Here is a 20,621-nt window from a genome sequence, read left to right as displayed (position 1 = left end):
AGGGATGCAAATTACCCTTGTATAAGTGGTGTGGGCATATATACAACTCCAAGGATTCCATCAAGACTACTAGATGTGATAAACAAATTCAGTATAGTCATAAGATAGAACATCAACATGAAAAACCTATAGCATATAATGAACTTGATGAAAACAAAGGAAATGATAGATTTAAAAATAGTAAAACATCTAGGCGTTAATTTAGCCATCAATTTGAGATATCTCGACAGTAAAAATTATGGAACACTGATAAATGAATTGCAGACACAATAAAGAGGAGAGTTCTCCAATGTACACGAGTGGGAAGAATTTATACTAAAATGCCCATGCTACTCAAAACAGTTTACACATACAATGTATTCCCAATCAAGATAGCAGTATCATTCTTCACAGAACTATAAAGAACAAGTCTAAAATATCATTATATTTTTGGGGCAAAAGTCCCCCAAAAAACAAAGCAATCTTTAGCAAAAAGAACAAAGCTAGAGGCATCACAAAACATGACTTAAAGTAGACTACAGAGCTATAGTAACCAAGACAGAATGGTACTGGAATCAAAACAGAAACAGAACAGTGGAACAGAGCAGAACCCCAGGAATGAATCCATGCATCTACACAACTGATACTTGACAAAGACGCCATAATCACTATGAGGAAAGGACATCTTGTCAGTAGATGGGACTGAGACACCTGGATGCCCATATGAAGATGGCAGCTCAACAACAACCTCTCCTCCAATTCAAAAATCAACTCAAAGTTCATCAGTGTAACGATACAACTGAAGGGGCCAGAGCTGTTGCATAGCAGGTAAAGCCACCACCTGCAGTACCATTGTTCCATATGGGAACTGGTTTGAGTTGAGGCTGCTCCACTTATGACCCAGCTCTCTAGTATGACCTGGGAAAGCTGTAGAAGATGGCCCAAGAATTTGGGCCCCTGCACCGATGTAGGAATCCTGGAAGAAACTCCTGGCTCCTGGCTTCAGATTGGTGCAGCTCCAGCCTTTGCTGCCATCTGGGGAGTGATTCAGTGGATCGGAAGACTCACTCTCTTGCTCACTCGCTCTCTCTCTTCCTCTGCCTCTCTGTGTAAATCTATCAAATAAATATGTATTTTAAAAAAAGATACAACCTAAATCTTCTGTTGAAGAAAACAAGGAGGGTAGCAAATCTTTATAGTCAGGGAGCTCACACTGTTGGCTCACACCAGAACCTGGTTCAAATGCAGAAGGAAGGCAACGCAGCCCGAGAAATGCCTGTGACCAAGGAGCTCTATCTCTTTCTCTCTAAAGCCTGTTATATCACCGAATGACCCAAACTCTTATTCCAAAGACATGGAAGGAAAGGGAAATACAGCACAATCAATCATCTTAATTTTCCTTTCAGTCTTTGTTACCATCAATAAGCCAAGGGCAGGGTTGACTGGTGGTGTGCCTGTGTATCAAGGTGTAGTAGACAGTTGAATTCTTTTTATTTTTGTAGCACTTTCAATGTCCTGGCATGAATAAAATCCATGTGAATGTGAAGACCACAAACTATGCTTTGCGTAAATTTAGATTCCAGATGCACATTCCATGCTCTTACACTTTATTTAAAATTGACACAGTATAATAAAAGATACATGTGAAAATTCATGCTAATATTAATATTTTATTATCTAAAATAGTATTGAAGAGCAAATAAAAAGCACCATTGCAAGTCAGCATTTGCTGTTTTAAACACCAATTCCACTGTTCTCTGCTTGAATAAGGACTGCTGCTTTTCATTTTACTCAAGCACCACAAATAATGCAAACCCTGCTAATCACGATGGAAAAGAAACCTGACTTGTGGCAGAAATAGCAGACTCTAGGACTAACAAGGTAAACAAAACAGGAGCCTGGACATGTTACATTAGAAAGAAAGTGATCCCCAGGCAAAATATATGGATGCCTGACAAAGTCTCAGGAATGTAGGTGAAAGAACTCATGACAGCCAAGGCAGGAAACCATTGGAGCAATAAAGGTAATGACATGGAAAGGTGAATATATGAGCACATACAGATATAACAAGCAAAAGAAAAGTTGCACACAAATAAATTAAGGGAAGAAGACAAAATCATGCATGCAGACAGAGCCCCAGCAAGGAGGGGGCATTTAACACCCTCCCCCTTGAGTGTGAGCCAGACCTGGGTGTTACTACCAAAGCAGAGAGCAGAAAAGAAAAAAAAGAAGCTGCAGGTGATTGAAGCTTTCTGCTCGGTGTCCTGTCCTCTTACAGCCACCATCCCAAGTTTCAGATTTTGGACCTGATACAGTGTTCCGTTCTTGAACTGTAATTTGGTTCCCTTTGCATTGCCATTTCTTTATGAAAATAGCACACTCTGTAAATTGTATTAAATATATGTTCACAATTAGAGTCACAGTTTGAATTTTGAAGCTGAGAGCCTGTTATACTGGAATTACAGGCCCAGAAATGGCCAGGAGCCAGGTGCACAAGGTGAGGGTGGCCCTGGGGACAGGATGCCATCACACAATGGGTGGAGAGGACCTCGGTGGCACTGTGGCCTCACAGGAGGCCAGGGTGCTGCAGTGTGGAGGGGGTAGGCACTAAGCTGCTCTCAGGATCACAAGAGAGAACCTGATGTCATCTACAGGGTTGGTCCCTTCTGACCCTCACACTCCTGTGTCAGGGAATCAGAAGAAGTTCTGAGCTCAGCTCTCCCCATACTCCTCTTGTGCAGGAGGGAATAAAGGACATGAGGACACAGGTGATGTGTTCTTCTGGGGACTCCATGATCTGAGCTCCACAGTGGGATCTGTCACCTCTGGGCAGATGCAAAAATGACAGCCTGCAGAGAGATGAGCTCAGACGTCCTTCCCTTAAAACTGCAGGTTCCTCTCAGGTGCACAGAATCCCCTGCACACATCTGCCTGGTGAGTGGCTCTTTACTACACACGTGGGAACCAGGGGTGGTGGGGCCTCAGACGGGGACTGATGGGGGAACTGGGCAGTGGTGAGGGGTATTGGACTTCACTGGGGCCATCAGCTCTATTCAGCCTAGAGGAGGCCCCTGTGCGATGCACTTGGGATGTCTGATTCTCAGGTCATTCAGCCCTTGGATGTCCAGGTACCTACACATAAATGATTTTTCACAGAACCTGGTTAGTTTTAGGTATCTGTTCGTGTTTCTTACTACAATCGCTTTTTTACACTTGCTGTAGCAGTACTCACGCTACATATTATGCACCTTGTGAGCTTAAACTGAAGTGTAACTAAGGTTCATACACGTGACCTGGGAACTGGTGTTAACAACTGTTTTATTTAATGTAATGAGATGTGCCCTTCTCAATTTCATGAATCAAGTGGAACTCTTATGCCTAAGTGATTGCTGCAGTTTCTGATGATTAAAAAGCAAATTTTGCATCCTGAACAAGAAGTGAGTGTAACCTCACATCCCTGTGAGATATACACCAGTATCTTCTCAGGAAAGTTTCTTTGTGCAGTTGTAATTACAGATTGTATGACTACAGGATAACAACCTGCAGCCTGTGCTCTCCCAGTGCGAGGACAATGACGGACAAGGCATTGCAATTGCAATTCCAGAAAACATTAAAAACAAGGGAAAGTGATGGATGCTTCCACCTCTCAGCTCAAAACAGGAAATAGGGCAAATTCAAAGAGCTGCAGTGGATTTGGGATCCGCATCCATCAGTCTTTCTCTGCAGTCTGGTTTTGCAGACCCCTCCCAATTCTTTAGCAATGGAGGAGACTGATCTCGTTCCAAAAGCACAAACATGCTAGGGACTTGAACCTGATCCTGCCCAGGTCTTGGCTTAGGTTTCAGATTTCTCTCAAAGGACAGCTTTTCATGCACTTTCCATGTTCAGGAAAACCTGATGCCATGTCCTGCCCTTGTCACACAGACAGAGGGTGAGTGCAGATGAAGGAGAGCCACTGCCATCCAGCCAGAAAGGTGCTCAGGGCTCTCGTTCCAACTCAGGGGCAGCAGGCAGCAGTTGGCTGCAGGGCTCTGGTTCTGGTAAGGACAGCACAGCGTCTGTGCTGAACTCCTGAGTGTTTTCTCTGCACTTTCACATGATCCTTTCCTTTGCCTAACCTTTCTCAAGATAGATTAATAATATGGGCATTGTAAATATTCTGCCTATATGTGCCAACCTGAGCTGTGCTCCACAACCCTTTAAGCTACAAAAACAGTGGTTAATTCTCACCTCCATTTATGGTAAAATAGCTGCCTTTTCTTGTCCAAGTGTTCTCCATGTGTTTCTCCCTCACATCCCAGGGCTCCTGCATTTCCCAGCATCTCAGTACACAGCACCGAGGACTATGTGGGGATGAGGTCATCCTCATGGCTCTGCCCGCCACTCCCCCCAGGGCTCCTCAGAGTTTCCCAGCTGGAAATGCTCTGTGAGAGACAGTGGGCTGTGCTACCACCCAGTCCCACACCCACATGCATGGAGCATGGCCAGTGTCACCTCCCCATGCCCTCTCATCCAGTCTCACTGTCACACACAGAAGGTGACCGTAGCGAGGACCACCAGTCATGATGGTGGAGTGCAGCTCTGTGGGAAGCACACACTGAAGGCTGCCCCTTCATGCATGAGAGGCTGAGCGAGTACTGACACATGATGGACAGGCATCACACCATGCCCCAGCATCTGCACCCAGGTCCTGTCTCTGCACCAACATCCCTAGGAGCCATGTTGGGGGGTGCATCCTAGATTACCCTGCTGGTGGCAGAGAGCGCTGTCCTGTATCCTGATTCCATAGAGCCCACTGTGTTGTTCAGGTGTGCATGTGAAGAGGCAGAGCTGGGAGAGGACTCGCTCTGAGCATTCAACTTAGCTGTGTTTTGAAGGTTCCTGTTCACCAGAGTGATGCTTCAGTGATGATATTACTACAAACCACACATAACATTTACATACAGTGCAGCCATACATATTAGATGTGGGGTTCGCTGATAGAGGGTGTGTGGTCCATCATGTGGACACCTCTGGTGAGAAGTGCTTTCCACGTCTGTGCCGGCACTCCTGGAGGAAAGCACAGCTGTCGCCTGTGATGCCATCAACTGTGCCACTGTCCCTGCTCAACACCCTGGAGAAGGAGTTCCATTTCCTCTTGTCCTGCTGTGGACTTTCACCATCAGCAAAGAGCATCAGTGGTCTTAAACCAAGGACTCACGGAAGCTGTGTTTCTACCTATTCCTTCACACTGCTGGGCTGTGTACACTCCTGCTCCTCCTAAAACACTGGTGTCTGTGGCACTGCTCTGTCTTAAGCAACACTGGAATTAGAGTCAAACACTCTTGATTCCCAGATGTTTAGCGCAAGCACCCCAGTGAGATGAGCTCACTATGGGTGCAAGTCAAAGGTCTAATTAAACTGAATTGAACTAAAGCTATATTTCAAAGAAATGTAATCTCACAGCCATTTTTAATGTTTTTATGAACTGTTAATATTCATCTATTTAAAAGTATTATTTTAAAATGTTATTTGTTTATATTTTACTCATAGAAGATAAGTACAAAAAACTAGGCATATGCCATCTGTAATGTTAGAGAAAAATTCCATTTAGAGCAATTTGCTTGGAATCATATATGACCCATAAGGCTTGGGGACATATATCTGGGTTTATTGTTTTTCCACTTCACTTTCCTTGACATTATTATTGAAATATTTTAATCGCAAAAATTTATGAACAATTGTAATTACTTATGGGCTACAGATGACTTCTAAATGCACTGTGAAAGTGGAATCAGTTTGATTGATGGTTGCCCACGAAGTGACCTCAGGTCTGAAGGAACCATGGAACATCTCCTTCTATGTGCTCAAGACATACACAGCAGGGCACAGTGAGCTATGGTCAGCCGCATGTGCTGTGCGACACCAGGGTCTAATTCCTTCCTTCTTACTCTGGTTTGGCACCTGGTGTCCAAATTCTGCTCTTCCCCCAGGACTCCCAGCCTCTACTAACCACTGTTCTCTGTTGAGACTGAGCTGCTAGCTTTCACAAATGAGGGTGTTCATCATTTTTACAGGGCTTTATGTCACTTAACACGACGTCTTCCAGTTCCACGCATTTCTCTGACATTAACAGGATTTCATTGTTTTCTGTTGAAAATATATCACTGTGTGAGTATACTACACTTTCTTTATCCATTCATTTGATAACTCTCATCTTGAAAGATTCCATCTGTTGGAAATTATGACAGTGCTGCAACACACACGGGGGTGCAGGTAACTCTTGATAGAAGGTTTTCATGTCTCTTGGATATACCCCAGTTGCCAGAAAGCTGGAGCATATGGAAGTTATATTTCTAGTTTTAATGGACTCTCTTAAAATACAATGTCTCTGAAACTGCTCCACCCAGGGTCCCATTAAACACCCACATTCTACATGTGTGAGTAACGATGAGAAGATCTTCCTAAGTGTTGATAACTAGACTCTGCTCACAGCTTTGACAAGATGATAATAACTTGTTAAGAAGTGTCGCTATCTTGGGGATTCAGAGAAAAGACTTTAAATTGCATCAGAGTCCTCTAACCAATATTGTTAAAATATTCTGTTTTCTTGTATTTTGTCTTCTCTCTTCCAGGCAGAGACAGAGTTGATCATTCATTAAAGAACTGCAGGAAGCCCCTAGATCACATTTATGAGGACCTGCATAACAAGAAACATTTCCGAGATTAACATCTCTAGGATGTCATTGCGTTCCTGATCCACTTCCACGTTTGGTATGTGCACTTCATCTTTCTTCACACGAGGTAGCACAAAGATCCAGGGCACACCTCAGACTGAGCATACTCGGTGGAGGACCTGAGCAATCTCAGCCTCACAGATGGCTGAAGGTCACACTTGAGGGAAGGGCAGCCCAGGGACATAAACCCAGCAGGCAGACACCAGAGTGCACTCTGAACAACTTTGCTCCATGGATACATTAAATAGGAATACATGGTACGGCATAAATACACCAAAAAACAGCATGTAAATTAACGAATTCTTTGCATTCTAAGCTGGTGAGACTCTCTATGTATGTGTTATTTTTACACCGTCTTTTTCATTCCATTACAATCAATGTTGTAGATTCTACTTTGTTCCTGACTCTTTAAGATGATGCAGATCAAATCAGACATCACTTGTGCCCTTAAAAAGCTAAAAGTAAACCTATAATAAGGATGTTTACATGGCATGTGGCATTTTCTAAAAATGATTTTGTTTATATGAGAAACACAGTGATTCAGGTGGGAAGAGAACATATAGTCCCCCATTCAAATGTCCACAGAGGCCGGGAGCATGCAAGGTCATTTCAGCAATCAGGGACTCAATCTGGGTCTCTGACATGGGTGGAAGTGAGCCAGCCATGTGTGCCATCGCTTACCCCTCCTATAAAGCACTTTTCTAGGAAGGAGGAATACAGAGAGAGCTTAAACCTCAGCACTATGATACGGGGTGTAACTATCCCAAATATTGCCTTAACAGCCACTCCAAACACATGGCCCTATGGTAATATTTCATGAAAAGTAAAGCTTATACACTTTGGAACCAAGCGATGACAAACATGACCCAACCATGAGAAAGGAGAGGTGGCCTGGAGGCAGGGGTGTGGCTGTGAGGTAGACTTCAGTTTCAAAGAGTGGAAAGATGCATGGGGTTGATCTCCATATGTTGAGGATGACAAGAGTTTTGGCAGAAAGAGATTAATGTGCTAATAAATTTGATGAAAAATTATTCTTCTTTTTCTCCTCAGACTCATGCTATATACTTCTTCCACCTATAATATGAATAAAAATTATAAAATTTACAAAAGCAATGAGATGAGATTCATTTATTATACTGAAATTTCCATTGGGGTCTCAGCCAATGCCTTCCTTCTTCTCTTCCATGTCCTCAATTACTTTCTCCAGCACAGACCAAAGCCCATTGACTTGACTATTGGTCTCTTGGCCCTCATCCACTTAGTGATGCTGATGATTGTGGTGAGCCAGGCTTTGGACATGTTTGGATCTCAGGGTTCCTGGGATGACGTCACATGTAAAGCAGTCTTCTTCTCCTACCGGGTGCTGCGGGCCCTCTCCCTGTACACATCCTGCCTGCTCTGTGTCCTCCAGGCCATCACCCTCAGCCCCAGGAGCTCCTGGTTGGCCAAGTACAAGCAGGCATTTTCACAACGCATTCTATGCTCCTTTCTTGTCCTATGCGTGTTCTCTATGTCCATCAGCAGTCACCTCATAATCTCCATCACTGCCACTCCCAATGGGACCTCACAAAGTCTGATGTATGCCACTAAATCCTGCTCTGTTTTGCCCATGAGCTATTTCCTAATGCAAACATTTTCCACATTGGCAATCTTGAGAGAAGTCGTTCAAGTAGGGATCATGGCCCTCTCCAGTGGATACATGGTGATTCTGCTGTGCAGGCACAGGAGGAAGTCCCAGCACCTGCGTGACACCAGCCTTTCTCCAAGAGCCTCCCCTGAGCAAAGGGCCACCCAGACCATTCTGGTGCTCATGAGCTTTTTCATGGTCATATGCATTTTGGACTGCATTTTCTCTGCCTCAAGACTCATGTTCAATCATGACCCAATTCTTTGCTGTATGCATTTTATTGTGGCCAACAGCTATGCCACAGTCAGTCCCTGCGTGTTCCTCTGTACTGAAAAGCGTCTAATTACCTTCGTGAAATCCATCGTTGGGAGAACAATAGATGTTAAATTATTCAGTGAAAGGCAGTTCACTAAATGAGCTATTGCACTGGTTGCCACATTTTTATTATGGCAGCCAGTATTTGCTGTCTGGGTAAAGTATAATATGGAGTTATGCTTTATCCTGGCATTTATTTACTTTGATGCATATATGGCACAATCATAATACATAATGGGAAACTGTACTAGAATGAGCTGATACAAATCTGCTTTATGCGTGAGTGGCCCCTCAAGATGGAAGTGTGAGATTGATCCCATTTGCCACTGCCTCGTGTGATCCAGAAAGTAGATTCATGAGAGTTCAAAGCACTTCCAACAAATCAACAGTGATCTGTACTTTGCCCAACTATGAATGCAATCAGCCTTTACCATAAATAACCACATGGTCCAGATACTTTACTCCTACAAATGCCAAAAAGTATTGACTACAGGAACTCACACAGTGATTTGAACACCAAAACACAAAACAGCATTATTACAACAGTCAAAAATTAGAAGCAACCCAACAACCACAGGAGTGTATAAACAAAATGTGGGCTACACAAACGATGAAATAGATTTCCTTACCAAACAAGAAGGAAATTCTGTCATGAACCTTGAATACATTATGCTAAGTGAAATCATTCAGCCAAAAAGAACAGGTATTCTAAGAATCTCCTCTCAGAAGGTGGTCAGAGGCTGATGGAGGGGAGGAAAGTACAGTTCTTGTTTAATGGACACAGAATTCAGTGCAGGAAGAAGAAAACATTCTGGAAATGGGTGGTGGATGTGGTTGTACAACAGTGGGATATACTTAGTGCCACTGGATTGCGCAGTTAAATAAGGTTAAAGGGGAAATTTTTACATTATGAGTATTTTACCATCCTAAAGATGTCTCCAGTTATGTTCTAGCCAATGATGAAAATTTTTTCTCAGAAACATAAAGTGACAAGATTTTAAAACCATCAAATTGCCATTCTTTAACCATTACTGAATATTTTGGTAAACTTGTACAATGATAATTTGAAGACTGTATTCTACTGGTGTAAATCATTATTGCAGTCTCTGCAAAGATTGTGGAGACATTTGCAGTGTGGATCCATTTATGAACCATTCTAGGCTGCCATTGGAGACATTCAGCATTGCCTTGGACAGTTCCAATAAAACATTGAAAGGTATGTACATTTTGGTTCAAAGATATTCCAATACATGCATATGAGGAGTAGTCAAAAAGTGTAAAAAGTCACACTGTATACAACATGGATTTATACATGACTTGTTTCTTGAAGAAGAATGGCTTACAATTCTAAAACTGACTCTAGAGTTGAACAGACAGGGAGGTAGAAGGCAGCTGATGAGTGCCGGGCTGCTCACTTCTGGAAAGGGAAGATACAGACAGACAAGAAGGGGGGTCTTGGGTGAACCCTGTGGTGCTGCATTGTGGAAAGAGACCTCCAGAGGGATTCATACTTAGCTCCATAAACATACCAGTGAATCACTATAGAAACCCTTTCATATGACGTGGCTAAGCTCACAGGACAAGAGCAAAGGTAAACACACAAAGCAATAGTAGGCACTGCACTACTGCAAGGGTGGCACGCCAATCACTTTCAATCCTGTACGAAAGATAAATGACAATAACTACAAACATTTGTTAAAGACACAGAATACAAAAATTGTGACATCCATAACACAGGGTGGATGAGGGAGAACCCAAAGTGCAGACTTAGTGTGACTGAAGTTGCTACTGTCAGCTGAAGTAGACAGTTATAACCAGATTCTGCAGGCTGCATGACCATCACAAAGAAAATACTCATAGATAAAACATGAAGGAGAGACATGAGTGAATCAAAGCACATGATGGCAAAGATACATCAGAAAGAAATACTCTAATAGAGGGAAATGGGGCTAAAAATTATAAAACAGAAAGCAGTGGCCGTTTTAACTCTTCTTCTATAACTAAGTAAATCATGAATGGATATAACTACCTAACCAAACAATCCAAGGAGATACAATGGTTAAAAGGCTGCCTACAAGAGTCTCATTTTAGACTTAAAGATGCACTTAAGAAAAAGGTGGGAGGATGGAAACACTGGATTGTATGCAAATGGACACCTGAAACGTGCAAGCATATGCATACGTATGGCAGGGAAAGAGAAGCAGACACAGACACCAATGGAAGAGAAAAGGAGAGCCAGGAAATCATCTCACACATACACTGACAGTGAGTTTGACAAGAATGCCCAGAACACACGGTATGGGAATAAGTCTCTTCTCCAAATTTTGCTGGAGAAGAGAATATTTACACAAACAGAATAAAATTGGACCCTTATGCTATCATCAAAAGCAACTGGGGGCAGGCATCTGGTGTAGTGGTTAGAGTTCCAACTGGGATGCCAGCACTCTATATCAGACTGCATGGTTAGATGGCTTGCTCTGCTCCTGGTTACAGCTTCCTGATAATGTGCACCCTCGGATACAGTAGGTAAGGGCTCAAGTAACTGAGACTGGGCTATCCATGTTGGATACCTGGAAACAGTTCCTGTATGTTGGTTGTGGCCCAGTCTAGCAGTAGCTGTTGCAGACAATTACAGAGTGAGCCAGAAGAGAGATTTACATTCTTTCATATTCTCTCTCTCTCTCTCTCTCTCTCTCACACACACACACACACACACATGTTAACTGACGATAGACAAATCTTGGGACAATGTATGAATTTGTTTTCTAAATAGGTACACCTTACTTATAATTCTCTGATGAACTTATTGATGTATTTGGTGTGGGAAAGTACAACTCTGTGCTACTCAAATTTTCACAGACTTTCTACACTGCCTTAGGGTAGCTCCAGGCTCATAATTTCCTGGATGAAGTGCTTTATATGAAAGGGAATATAGAATTAAAATCTGAATAATTTATGGAAAATTATCTAGCCTTGATAGTAACTCATACTCTGAAAGTTATGGAGACATAATATTCTTTTTATTAGAAAAACAAAAATGTAAAATTATAAGTGTGCTTTAACATATGCGTTAAAAATGGTATTTTTCAAAAGTTCATGGGAAATGCAATTCCAAGTTATTTTGGTGCCAACAATATTAAAACCCATGCATAGCTTTCTACATGAAAATTATGGAAGAGTATTTATAGAACCCCAAGTGTCCAGTTGCAGAGCAAAGAAAAATCAAAGGAGACGGGCACCTGACACACTTTGCAGCTCGCAGGAAGACTGGGAAAAGGCTGAGAATGCAAAGCATCCCCTCAGGGAGGGATGAGAGCAGAGGAGCCTGCCTTCAGCATTCTGCCCACAGGACAGCAGTCACACAACGAGGCAGGAGGACTGTCAGAGTCACCAACATCCTTCTACATGGCAATAGAAGTCCTTGCCATAGTAATTATATAAACAGTAAATGAAAGGCATAAAACTGTAAGCAGTAAGTGACATTATATATTTATGGATAAAATAATTATATAAGTAGATTAAGATGCCAAGAGGGGCTTTGCTGTGGCATAGCAGATAAGGCCACTGCCTGCAGTACTGGCATCCCATATGGGTCCAGTTCAAGACCTGGCAGCTCCACTTCCAATCCAGCTCTCTGCGATGGCTTGGAAAAGCAGTACAAGATGGCCCAAATCCTTGGGCCCCTGCACCCACATGGGAGACCCAGAAGAAGCTCCTGGCTCCTGGCTTCAGATCGGCACAGCTCCAGCCTTTGAGACCAACTGGGAAATGAAACAGAGGATGGAAGACCTCTCTCTGTCTCTCTATCTCCCCCTGCCTCTGTCTCCCTCTCATTACTCTCTGTGTAATACTGACTTTCAAATAAATATAAAGATATTTTTAAAAAATTGAGAAAGTCATGGTATACAAAAAAATACACAAAACAAACCTCCCTCATTTCTTTACACTAAAAACAAACTATGTGAAAAGTCAAGGAATAAAATAATCTCCCTTAAAATTGTAGTAAATTAAATGAAATCACTAGGAAGAAACTTAACCAGGGAAGGGAATGATGTATTCTCTAATAAGTATACTACACTAATGGAAGAAATTAACTCAGACACACAAAAATGAAATCCATTCCATGCTCATCGATTGGAAAATTTAATATTGCTAAAATGTGAATACTACCTAGGTGAATCAGATTCAATGCAATCCCTACAAAAATCTCAATCACAAATTCATACAGATAAAAAAAAATCCTAAAAGAGATATATAGAAACCTAGATCTTGAGAAGACAATACCATCTTGCCAAAAAAAAAAAAAAAAAACAATAAAAACATTAGAAGTAATTTTACTTACAAACTTCAAAATATGGTATAAGGAGCACACACTGGGGGCAGTAGTTAAGATGCCACAATGCCACCTTCCATACTGGACTATGGGATCAAGTCCCAACTCTGTTTCCCATTCCAGCTTCTTACTAATGCATACTCTGGAATGGCTCAGTTATTTGTGTTCCTGCAACCCATGTTGGAAATTTGGATTGAGTTCCAAGATCCTGTATTTTATCTGGTTAGCCCCAATTTACACATTCAAGGACTGAATCAGTCGATGGAACAGTGTTTTCTTTTTGTAATTTATTTTTTATTTAGTAAATATAAACTTTCAAAGTACAGTTAATGGATTACAATGGCTTCCCCCACTCACACCCCTCCCATCTCCCGCTCCCTCTCCCATTCCATTCACATCAAGATTCATTTTCAATTCTCTTTATATACAGAAGATCTATTCAGTATATATTAAGTAAAGATTTCATCAGTTTGCACCCACACAGAAACACAAAGTGTAAAATACTCTTTCAGTACTAGTTATAGCATTACTTCACTTTGGACAACACACTAAGGACAGATCCCACATGAGAAGTAAGTACACAGTGACTCCTGTTGTTGATTTAACAATTTGACACTCTAGTCATGAGTTGCCAAGGCTATGGAAGCCTTTTGAGTTCACCGACTTCGATCTTATTCAGACAGGGTCATAGTCAAAGTGGAAGGTCTCTCCTCCCTTCAGAGAAAGGTACCTCCTTCTTTGATGGCCCATTCTTTCCACTGGGATCTCCCTCGGTGAGATCTTTCATTTAGGTTTTTTTTTTTTTTTTTTTGCCTGAGTGTCTTGGCTTTCCATGCCTAAAATACTCTCATGGGCTCTTCAGCCAGATCCGAATGCCTTAAGGGCTGATTCTGAGGCCAGAGTGCTATTTAGGACATCTGCCATTCTATGGGTCTGTTGTGTATCTCACTTCCCATGTTGGATCACTCTCTACCTTTTTGATTCTATCAGGTAGTATTAGCAGATACTAGACTTGTTTGTGTGATCCCTTTGACTCTTAGGCCTATCAGTGTTATCAATTGTGAACAGAAATTGATCACTTGGACTAGTGAGATGGCATTGGTACATGCCACCTTGATGGGATTGTATTGGGATCCCCTGGCATGATTCTAACTCCACCACTTGGGGCAAGTCTGATTGAGCATGTCTCAAATTGTACATCACCTCCCTCTCTTATTCACACTCTTATATTTAACAGGGATCACTTTTCAGTTAAAATTTAAACACCTAAGAATAATTGTGTGTTAATTACAGGTTCAACCAATAGTACTAGAACAAAACAAAGAGAAAAAACTAAAATGGATAAAGTATTACATTGTACATAAACACAACAGTGACTTGATCAGCCCTTGCCCTGACTGTTGATGAACAACTTAATATGTTATCCCTCTTAGTATTTTTTTTGTTTGTTCTACTTAATACTTTTGGATGAATACTGTAATCAATACACAATTATTCTTAAGTGCTCAAATTTAACTGAAAAGTGATTGCTGTTAAATATAAGAGTGGGAATAAGAGAGGGAAGAGATGTGCAATTCGGGACATGCTCAGGCTGACTTGCCCCAAATGGTAGAGTTAGAAACATACCAGGGGATTCCAATTCAATCCCATCAAGGTGGCATGTACCAATGCCATCTCACTAGTCCCAGTGATCAATTTCTGTTCACAATTGATCATAATGATAGGACTAAGAACCAAAGGGATCCCATAAACAAGAATAGTGTCTGCAAATACTAGCTGATAGAATAAAAAAGGGAGAGAACAATCCAACATGGGAAGTGAGATACACAGCAGACCCATAGAATGGTAGATGTCTTAAGCAGCACTCTGGCCTCAGAATCAGCCCTTAAGGCTTGCGGATCTGGCTGAAAAGCCCATGAGAGTATTTTAGCCACAGAACACCAAGACACTCTGGCAAAAAAAATGACCTAAATGAAAGATCTCTGTGAGTGAGATCCCAGTGGAAAGAACAGGTCTTCAAAGAAGGAGGTACCTTTCTCTGAAGGGAGGAGAGAACTTCCACTTTGACCATGGCCTTGTCTAAATATGATCAGAGTCGGTGAACTCAAAAGGCTTCCATAGCCTTGGCAACTCATGACAAGAGCCTAGGGTGATTACTGATGCCATAAACAAGAGTGTCAATTGGTTAAGTCAACAACAGGAGTCACTGTGCACTTACCCCTCATGTAGGATCTTTGTCCTTAGTGTGCTATACATTGAGATTTAATGCTATAACTAGCACTCAAACAGTATTTTTCACTTTATGTTTCTGTGTGGGAGCAAACTGTTGAAATCTTTACTTAATGTATGCTAAACTGATCTTCTGTACATAAAGAGAATCAAAAATGTATCTTGATGTGAATGGAAGGGGAGAGGGAGTGGGAAAGGGGAGGCTTGCAGGTTGGAGGGATGTTATGGGCCGGGGAAGCCATTGTAATCCATAAGCTGTACTTTGAAAATTTATATTCATTAAATAAATGTTAAAAATAAAAAAAGAAATGAAATGGACACTATGAGAAAGAGTGACTTGATTGGATCCTTGTCCTGACTGTTGATGTACATCTTCATAGTTTATGCCTTTTAGATTTTTTTTGTTGTTGTTGTTCTACTTAATACTATTGGTTGAACTCTGTAATTAACACACAATTATTCTTAGGTGTTTAAATTTAACTGAAAAGTGATCTCTGTTAAATATATAAGTGGGAATAAGAGGGGGAAGAGATGTACAATTTGGGACATGCTCAAGCTGATTTGCCCCAAATGTGCCAGGGGATTCTAATTCAATCCCATCAAGATGGAATGTACCAATGACATCTCACTAGTCAAAGTGATCAGTTTCAGTTCACAATTGATAACACTGATAGGCCTAAGAGTCAAAGGGATCACATAAACAATAATAATGTCTGCTAATACTAACTGATAGAATAAAAAAGGGAGAGAAGGATTCAACATGGGAAGTGGGATACACAGCAGACTCATAGAATGGCAGATGTTCTAAATATTACTCTGGCCTCAGAATCAGCCCTTAAGGCATTCGGATCTGGCTGAAGAGCCCATGAGAGTATTTTAGCCACAGAACACGAAGACACTCTGGCAAAAAAAAAAAAGAGGACCCAAATGAAAGGTCTCTGCAAGTAAGATCCCAGTGGAAAGAATGGGCCATCAAAGAAGGATGTACATGTCTCTGAAGGGAGCAGTGAACCTCCACTTTGACTATGACATTGTCTAAATAATATCAAAGTTGGAGAACTCAAAAGGCTTCTGTAGCCTTGGCCACTCATGACAAGAGCCTAGGGAGATTCCTGATGCCATAAACAATAGTGTAAATTTGTTAAATCAACAACAGGAGTCACTGTGCACTTACTCCTCATGTAGGATCTCTGTCCTTAATATGTTGTACAATGTGAATTAATGCTATAACTAGTACTGAAACAGTATTTTACACTTTGTGTTTCAGTGTGGGTGCAAACTTTTGAAAGCTTTACTTAATATATACTAAATTGATCTTCTATATATAAAGATAATTGAAAATGAATCTCTATCTGAATGGAATGGGAGAGGGAGTGGGAGATGGGATGGCTGGGGGTGGGAGGTAATTTATGGGGTGGGGGGAAGCCATTGTAATCCATAAGCTGTACTTTGGAAATTTATATTTGCTAAATAAAAGTTAATAAATTAAAAAAGAAAAAAACAGGACAAGAGCTGATCAAGTCACTGTTTCTCATAGTGTACATTTCACTACAACAGGTTTCCCCTTTGATACTCAGTTAGTTGTCGGCGATCAGGGAGAACATATATTTGTTCCATTGGGACTGGCTTAATTCACTCAGCATAATGTTATACGGATTCCTCCATCTTGTTGCAAATGACTGGATTTCGTTGTTTTTGATTGCTGTATAGTATTCTATAGAGTACATGTCCCATAATTTCTTTATCCAGTCTACTGTTGATGGGCATTTGGGTTGGTTCCAGGTCTTAGCTCTTGTGAATTGAGCTGCAATAAACATTAATGTGTACACAGCTTGTTTGTTTTCCAATTTAATTTCCTTTGGGTAAATTCCAAGGAGTGGGATGTCTGGGTTGTAGGGTAGGGTTATATTCAGGTTTCTGAGGAATCGCCAGACTGACTTCCATAGTGGCTTAACCAATTTGCATTCCCACCAACAGTGGGTTAGTGTCCTTTTTTCCCCACATCCTCGCCAGAATCTATTGTTGGTAGATTTCTGAATGTGAGCCATTCTAACTGGGGTGAGGTGGAACCTCATTGTGGTTTTGATTTGCATTTCCCTGATTGCTAGTGATCTTGAACATTTTTTCATGTGTCTGTTGGCCATTTGGATTTCCTCTTTTGAAAAATGTCTATTGAGGTCCTTGGCCCATATCTTAAGTGGGTTGTTTGTTTTGTTGTTGTGGAGTTTCCTGATTTCTTTGTAGATTCTGCTTATCAACCTTTTATCTGTTGCATAGTTTGCAAATATTTTTCCCATTCTCTCGGTTGCCTCTTCACTCTCCTGACTGTTTCTTTTGCAGTACAGAAAGTTCTCAATTTGATGCAATCCAAAATGTTAATTTTGGTTTTGACTGCCTGTGCTTCTGGGGTATTTTCCAAGAAGTCTTTGCCGGTACCTATATCTTGCAGGGTTTCCCCAATGCTAATAATTTGATGGTGTCGGATCATAGATTTAAGTATTTAATCCATGTTGAGTGAATTTTTGTTTCAGGTGAAAGGTGGGGGCCTTGCTTCATGGTTCTGCACGTGGAAATCCAATTTTCCCAGCACCATTTATTGAATAGACTGTGCTTACTCCAGGGATTGGTTTTGTATCTTTGATCAAATATAAGTTGGCTGTAGATGTTTGATTTGATTTCTGGTGTTTCTATTCTGTTCCATTGGTCTATCCATCTGTTTCTTTACCAGTACCAAGCTGTTTTGTTAACAACTGCCCTGTAGTATGTTCTGAAATCTGGTATGTGATGCCTCCGGCTTTGTTTTTGTGGTACAAGATTGCTTTAGCTATTCGAGGTCTATTCTGTCTCCATGTGAATTTCAGCATCATTTTTTCCAGGTCTGAGAAGAATGTCTTCGGTATTATGGTTGGTATTGCATTGAATCTGTAAATTGCTTTTGGGAGAATGGACATTTTGATATTGATTCTTCCAATCCATGAGCATGGAAGATTTTTCCATTTTCTGGTATCGTCTTCTATTTCTTTCTTTAAGGTTTTGTAATTTTCATCGTAGAGATCCTTAACGTCCTTGGTTAAGTTTATTCCAAGGTATTTGATTTTTTTTGTAGCTATTGTGAATGGGATTGATCTTAGAAGTTCTTCCTCAGCCGTGGCATTGCCTGTGTATACAAAGACCGTTGATTTTTGTGCATTGATTTTATATCCTGCTACTTTGCCAAACTCTTCTTTGAGTTCCAACAGTCTCTTAGTAGAGGTCTTTGGATACCCTAAATAAAGAATCATGTCATCTGCAAAGAGGGATAGTTTGAGTTCTTCCTTCCCAATTTGTATCCCTTTAATTTCTTTTTCTTGCCTAATAGCTCTGGCTAAAACTTCCAGAACTATATTGAATAGCACTGGTGAGACTGGGCATCCCAGCTCTGGTACCAGATCTCAGTGGAAATGCTTCCAAGTTTTCCCCATTCAATAGGATGTTGGCCGTGGGTTTTTCATAATTTGCTTTGATTGCATTGAGGAATGTTCCTTCTATACCCAAGTTCCTTAGAGTTTTCATCATGAAAATGTGTTGTATTTTATCAAATGCTTTCTCTACATCTATTGAGATAATCATATGTTTTTTTTTTCTGCAGTCTGTTAACGTGGTGTATCTCTTTGATTGTTTTGCGCACATTGAACCATCCCTGCATACCAGGGATAAATCCCACTTGGTCTGGGTGGATGATCTTTCTGTTGTGTTGTTGCATTCTATTGGCCAGAATTTTATTGAGGATTTTTGTATCTATGTTCATCAGGGATATTGGTCTATAATTCTCTTTCAATGCTGCATCTTTTTCTGGCTTAGGGATTAAGGTGATGCTGGCTTCATAGAAAGAATTTGGGAGGATTCCCTCTTCTTCGATTGTTCTGAATAGTTTGAGAAGAATTGGAGTTAGTTCTTCTTTCAATGTCTGGTAGAATTCAGCAGTGAATCCATCTGGTCCTGGGCTTTTCTTTGTTGGGAGGGCCTTTATTACTGTTTCAATTTCTGTCTCAGTTATGGGTCTGTTTAGGTTTTCGATGTCTTCCTGGTTCAATTTAGGTAGGTTGCATGTGTCCAGGAATCTATCCGTTTCTTATAGGTTTCCTGTTTGCTGGCTTACAGGTCCTTGTAGTAATTTCTGATGATTCTTTTTATTTCTGTGGTGTCTGTTGTTATGTTTCCTTTTTCATCTCTGATTTTATTGATTTGGGTCTTTTCTCTTCTTTTTTTAGTTAGTTGGGCCAATGGGGTGTCAATTTTGTTTATTTTTTCAAAAAACCAGCTCCTCGTTTGGCTGAATTTTTGTAATTTTTTTTGGAATCAATCCTGTTAATTTCTTCTCTGATTTTAATTATTTCTCTTCTCCTCCTAGATTTGGGTCTGGTTTGCTGCAGATTTTCTAGATCCTTGAGATGCATTGGAAGCTCATTTATTTGGTGCCTTTCCAATTTCTTGATGTAGGCACCTATTGATATAAACTTTCCTCTTAACACTGCTTTTGCTGTATCCCATAAGTTCTGATATGTTGTGCTTTACTCTTGTTTACTTCCAGAAAAATTTTAATTTCTCTTTTAATTTCTTCTATGACCCATTGTTCATTCAGGAGCATGTTGTTCAATCTCCATGTGTTTGTGTATGCACTAGGGCTTCTTGAGTTTCTAATTTCCAACTTCATTCCACTGTTGTCTGAGAAGCTGCATGGTATGATTCTAATTCTTTTGAATTTGCTGAGACTTGCTTTATGGCCTAGTATGTGGTCAGTCCTAGAGTAGGTTCCATGTACTGCTGAGAAAAATTTAAATGCTTTATACGTAGGATGAAATGTTCTGTAGATATCTGTTAGATCCATTCGGACTATAGTGTCATTTAAATCTACTGTCTCCTTGTTGATCTCCTGTCCTGTTGATCTATTTCTGAGAGTTGAGTATTGAAGTCCCCCAGTAATTTTTACTGGACAGTCAGGCCATTAAATTTCAATGTGACTATTGATAAGTGATAACTTTGCCCTGCCATTTGCCAAATATATTTTCTAATATATGCTTTGAATTCCCTGTGATCTTTTGCTGTGAGGTTTCCTTCCTTTACCTTCTTTCATACTGATGACCGTGTTTCTGTGTTTCTGTGTGCAACACATCTTTAAGCATCTTTTGCAGGGCTGGACAAGTGGCGACAAAGTCTTTCAATTTCTGTTTGCTATGAAAGGTCTTTATTTCACCTTCATTCACAAATGAGAGCTTAGCAGGATATAATATTCTGGGCTGGAATTTTTTCTCTCTTAGTACCTGGTCTATGTCTCGCCATTCCCTTCTTTTTTTTTTTTTTTATCTTTTATTTAATTTCCAAAGTACGACTCATGGGTTACAATGGCTTCCCCCCCCATACCGTCCCTCCCACCAACAACCCT

The 20,621-nt window shown here is 40.8% G+C and overlaps 1 protein-coding gene across 1 annotated transcript; it reads left to right on the top strand.

Annotated features, from left to right (window-relative positions):
- Positions 1–7,758: 7,758 nt before the first annotated feature.
- Positions 7,759–8,739, top strand: LOC149124424 (vomeronasal type-1 receptor 48-like). The gene has a single exon (XM_089306762.1). It carries the CDS (start codon positions 7,777–7,779, stop codon positions 8,737–8,739), a length of 963 nt encoding a protein of 320 aa, XP_089162888.1. The 5' UTR covers positions 7,759–7,776.
- The last annotated feature ends 11,882 nt before the right edge of the window (positions 8,740–20,621 follow it).

Source organism: Oryctolagus cuniculus, chromosome 10 (genome assembly GCF_051225735.1).
Source record: "Oryctolagus cuniculus isolate XC-2025 breed Fujian yellow rabbit chromosome 10, ASM5122573v1, whole genome shotgun sequence".
NCBI classification, from domain to species: domain Eukaryota; kingdom Metazoa; phylum Chordata; class Mammalia; order Lagomorpha; family Leporidae; genus Oryctolagus; species Oryctolagus cuniculus.
This window is presented reverse-complemented; position numbering and strand designations above follow the sequence as displayed.

What these genes read in the sequence shown, in the direction of transcription:
- LOC149124424 (XM_089306762.1), top strand. Translation starts at nt 7,777, where the DNA reads ATGAATAAAAATTATAAAATTTACAAAAGCAATGAGATGAGATTCATT.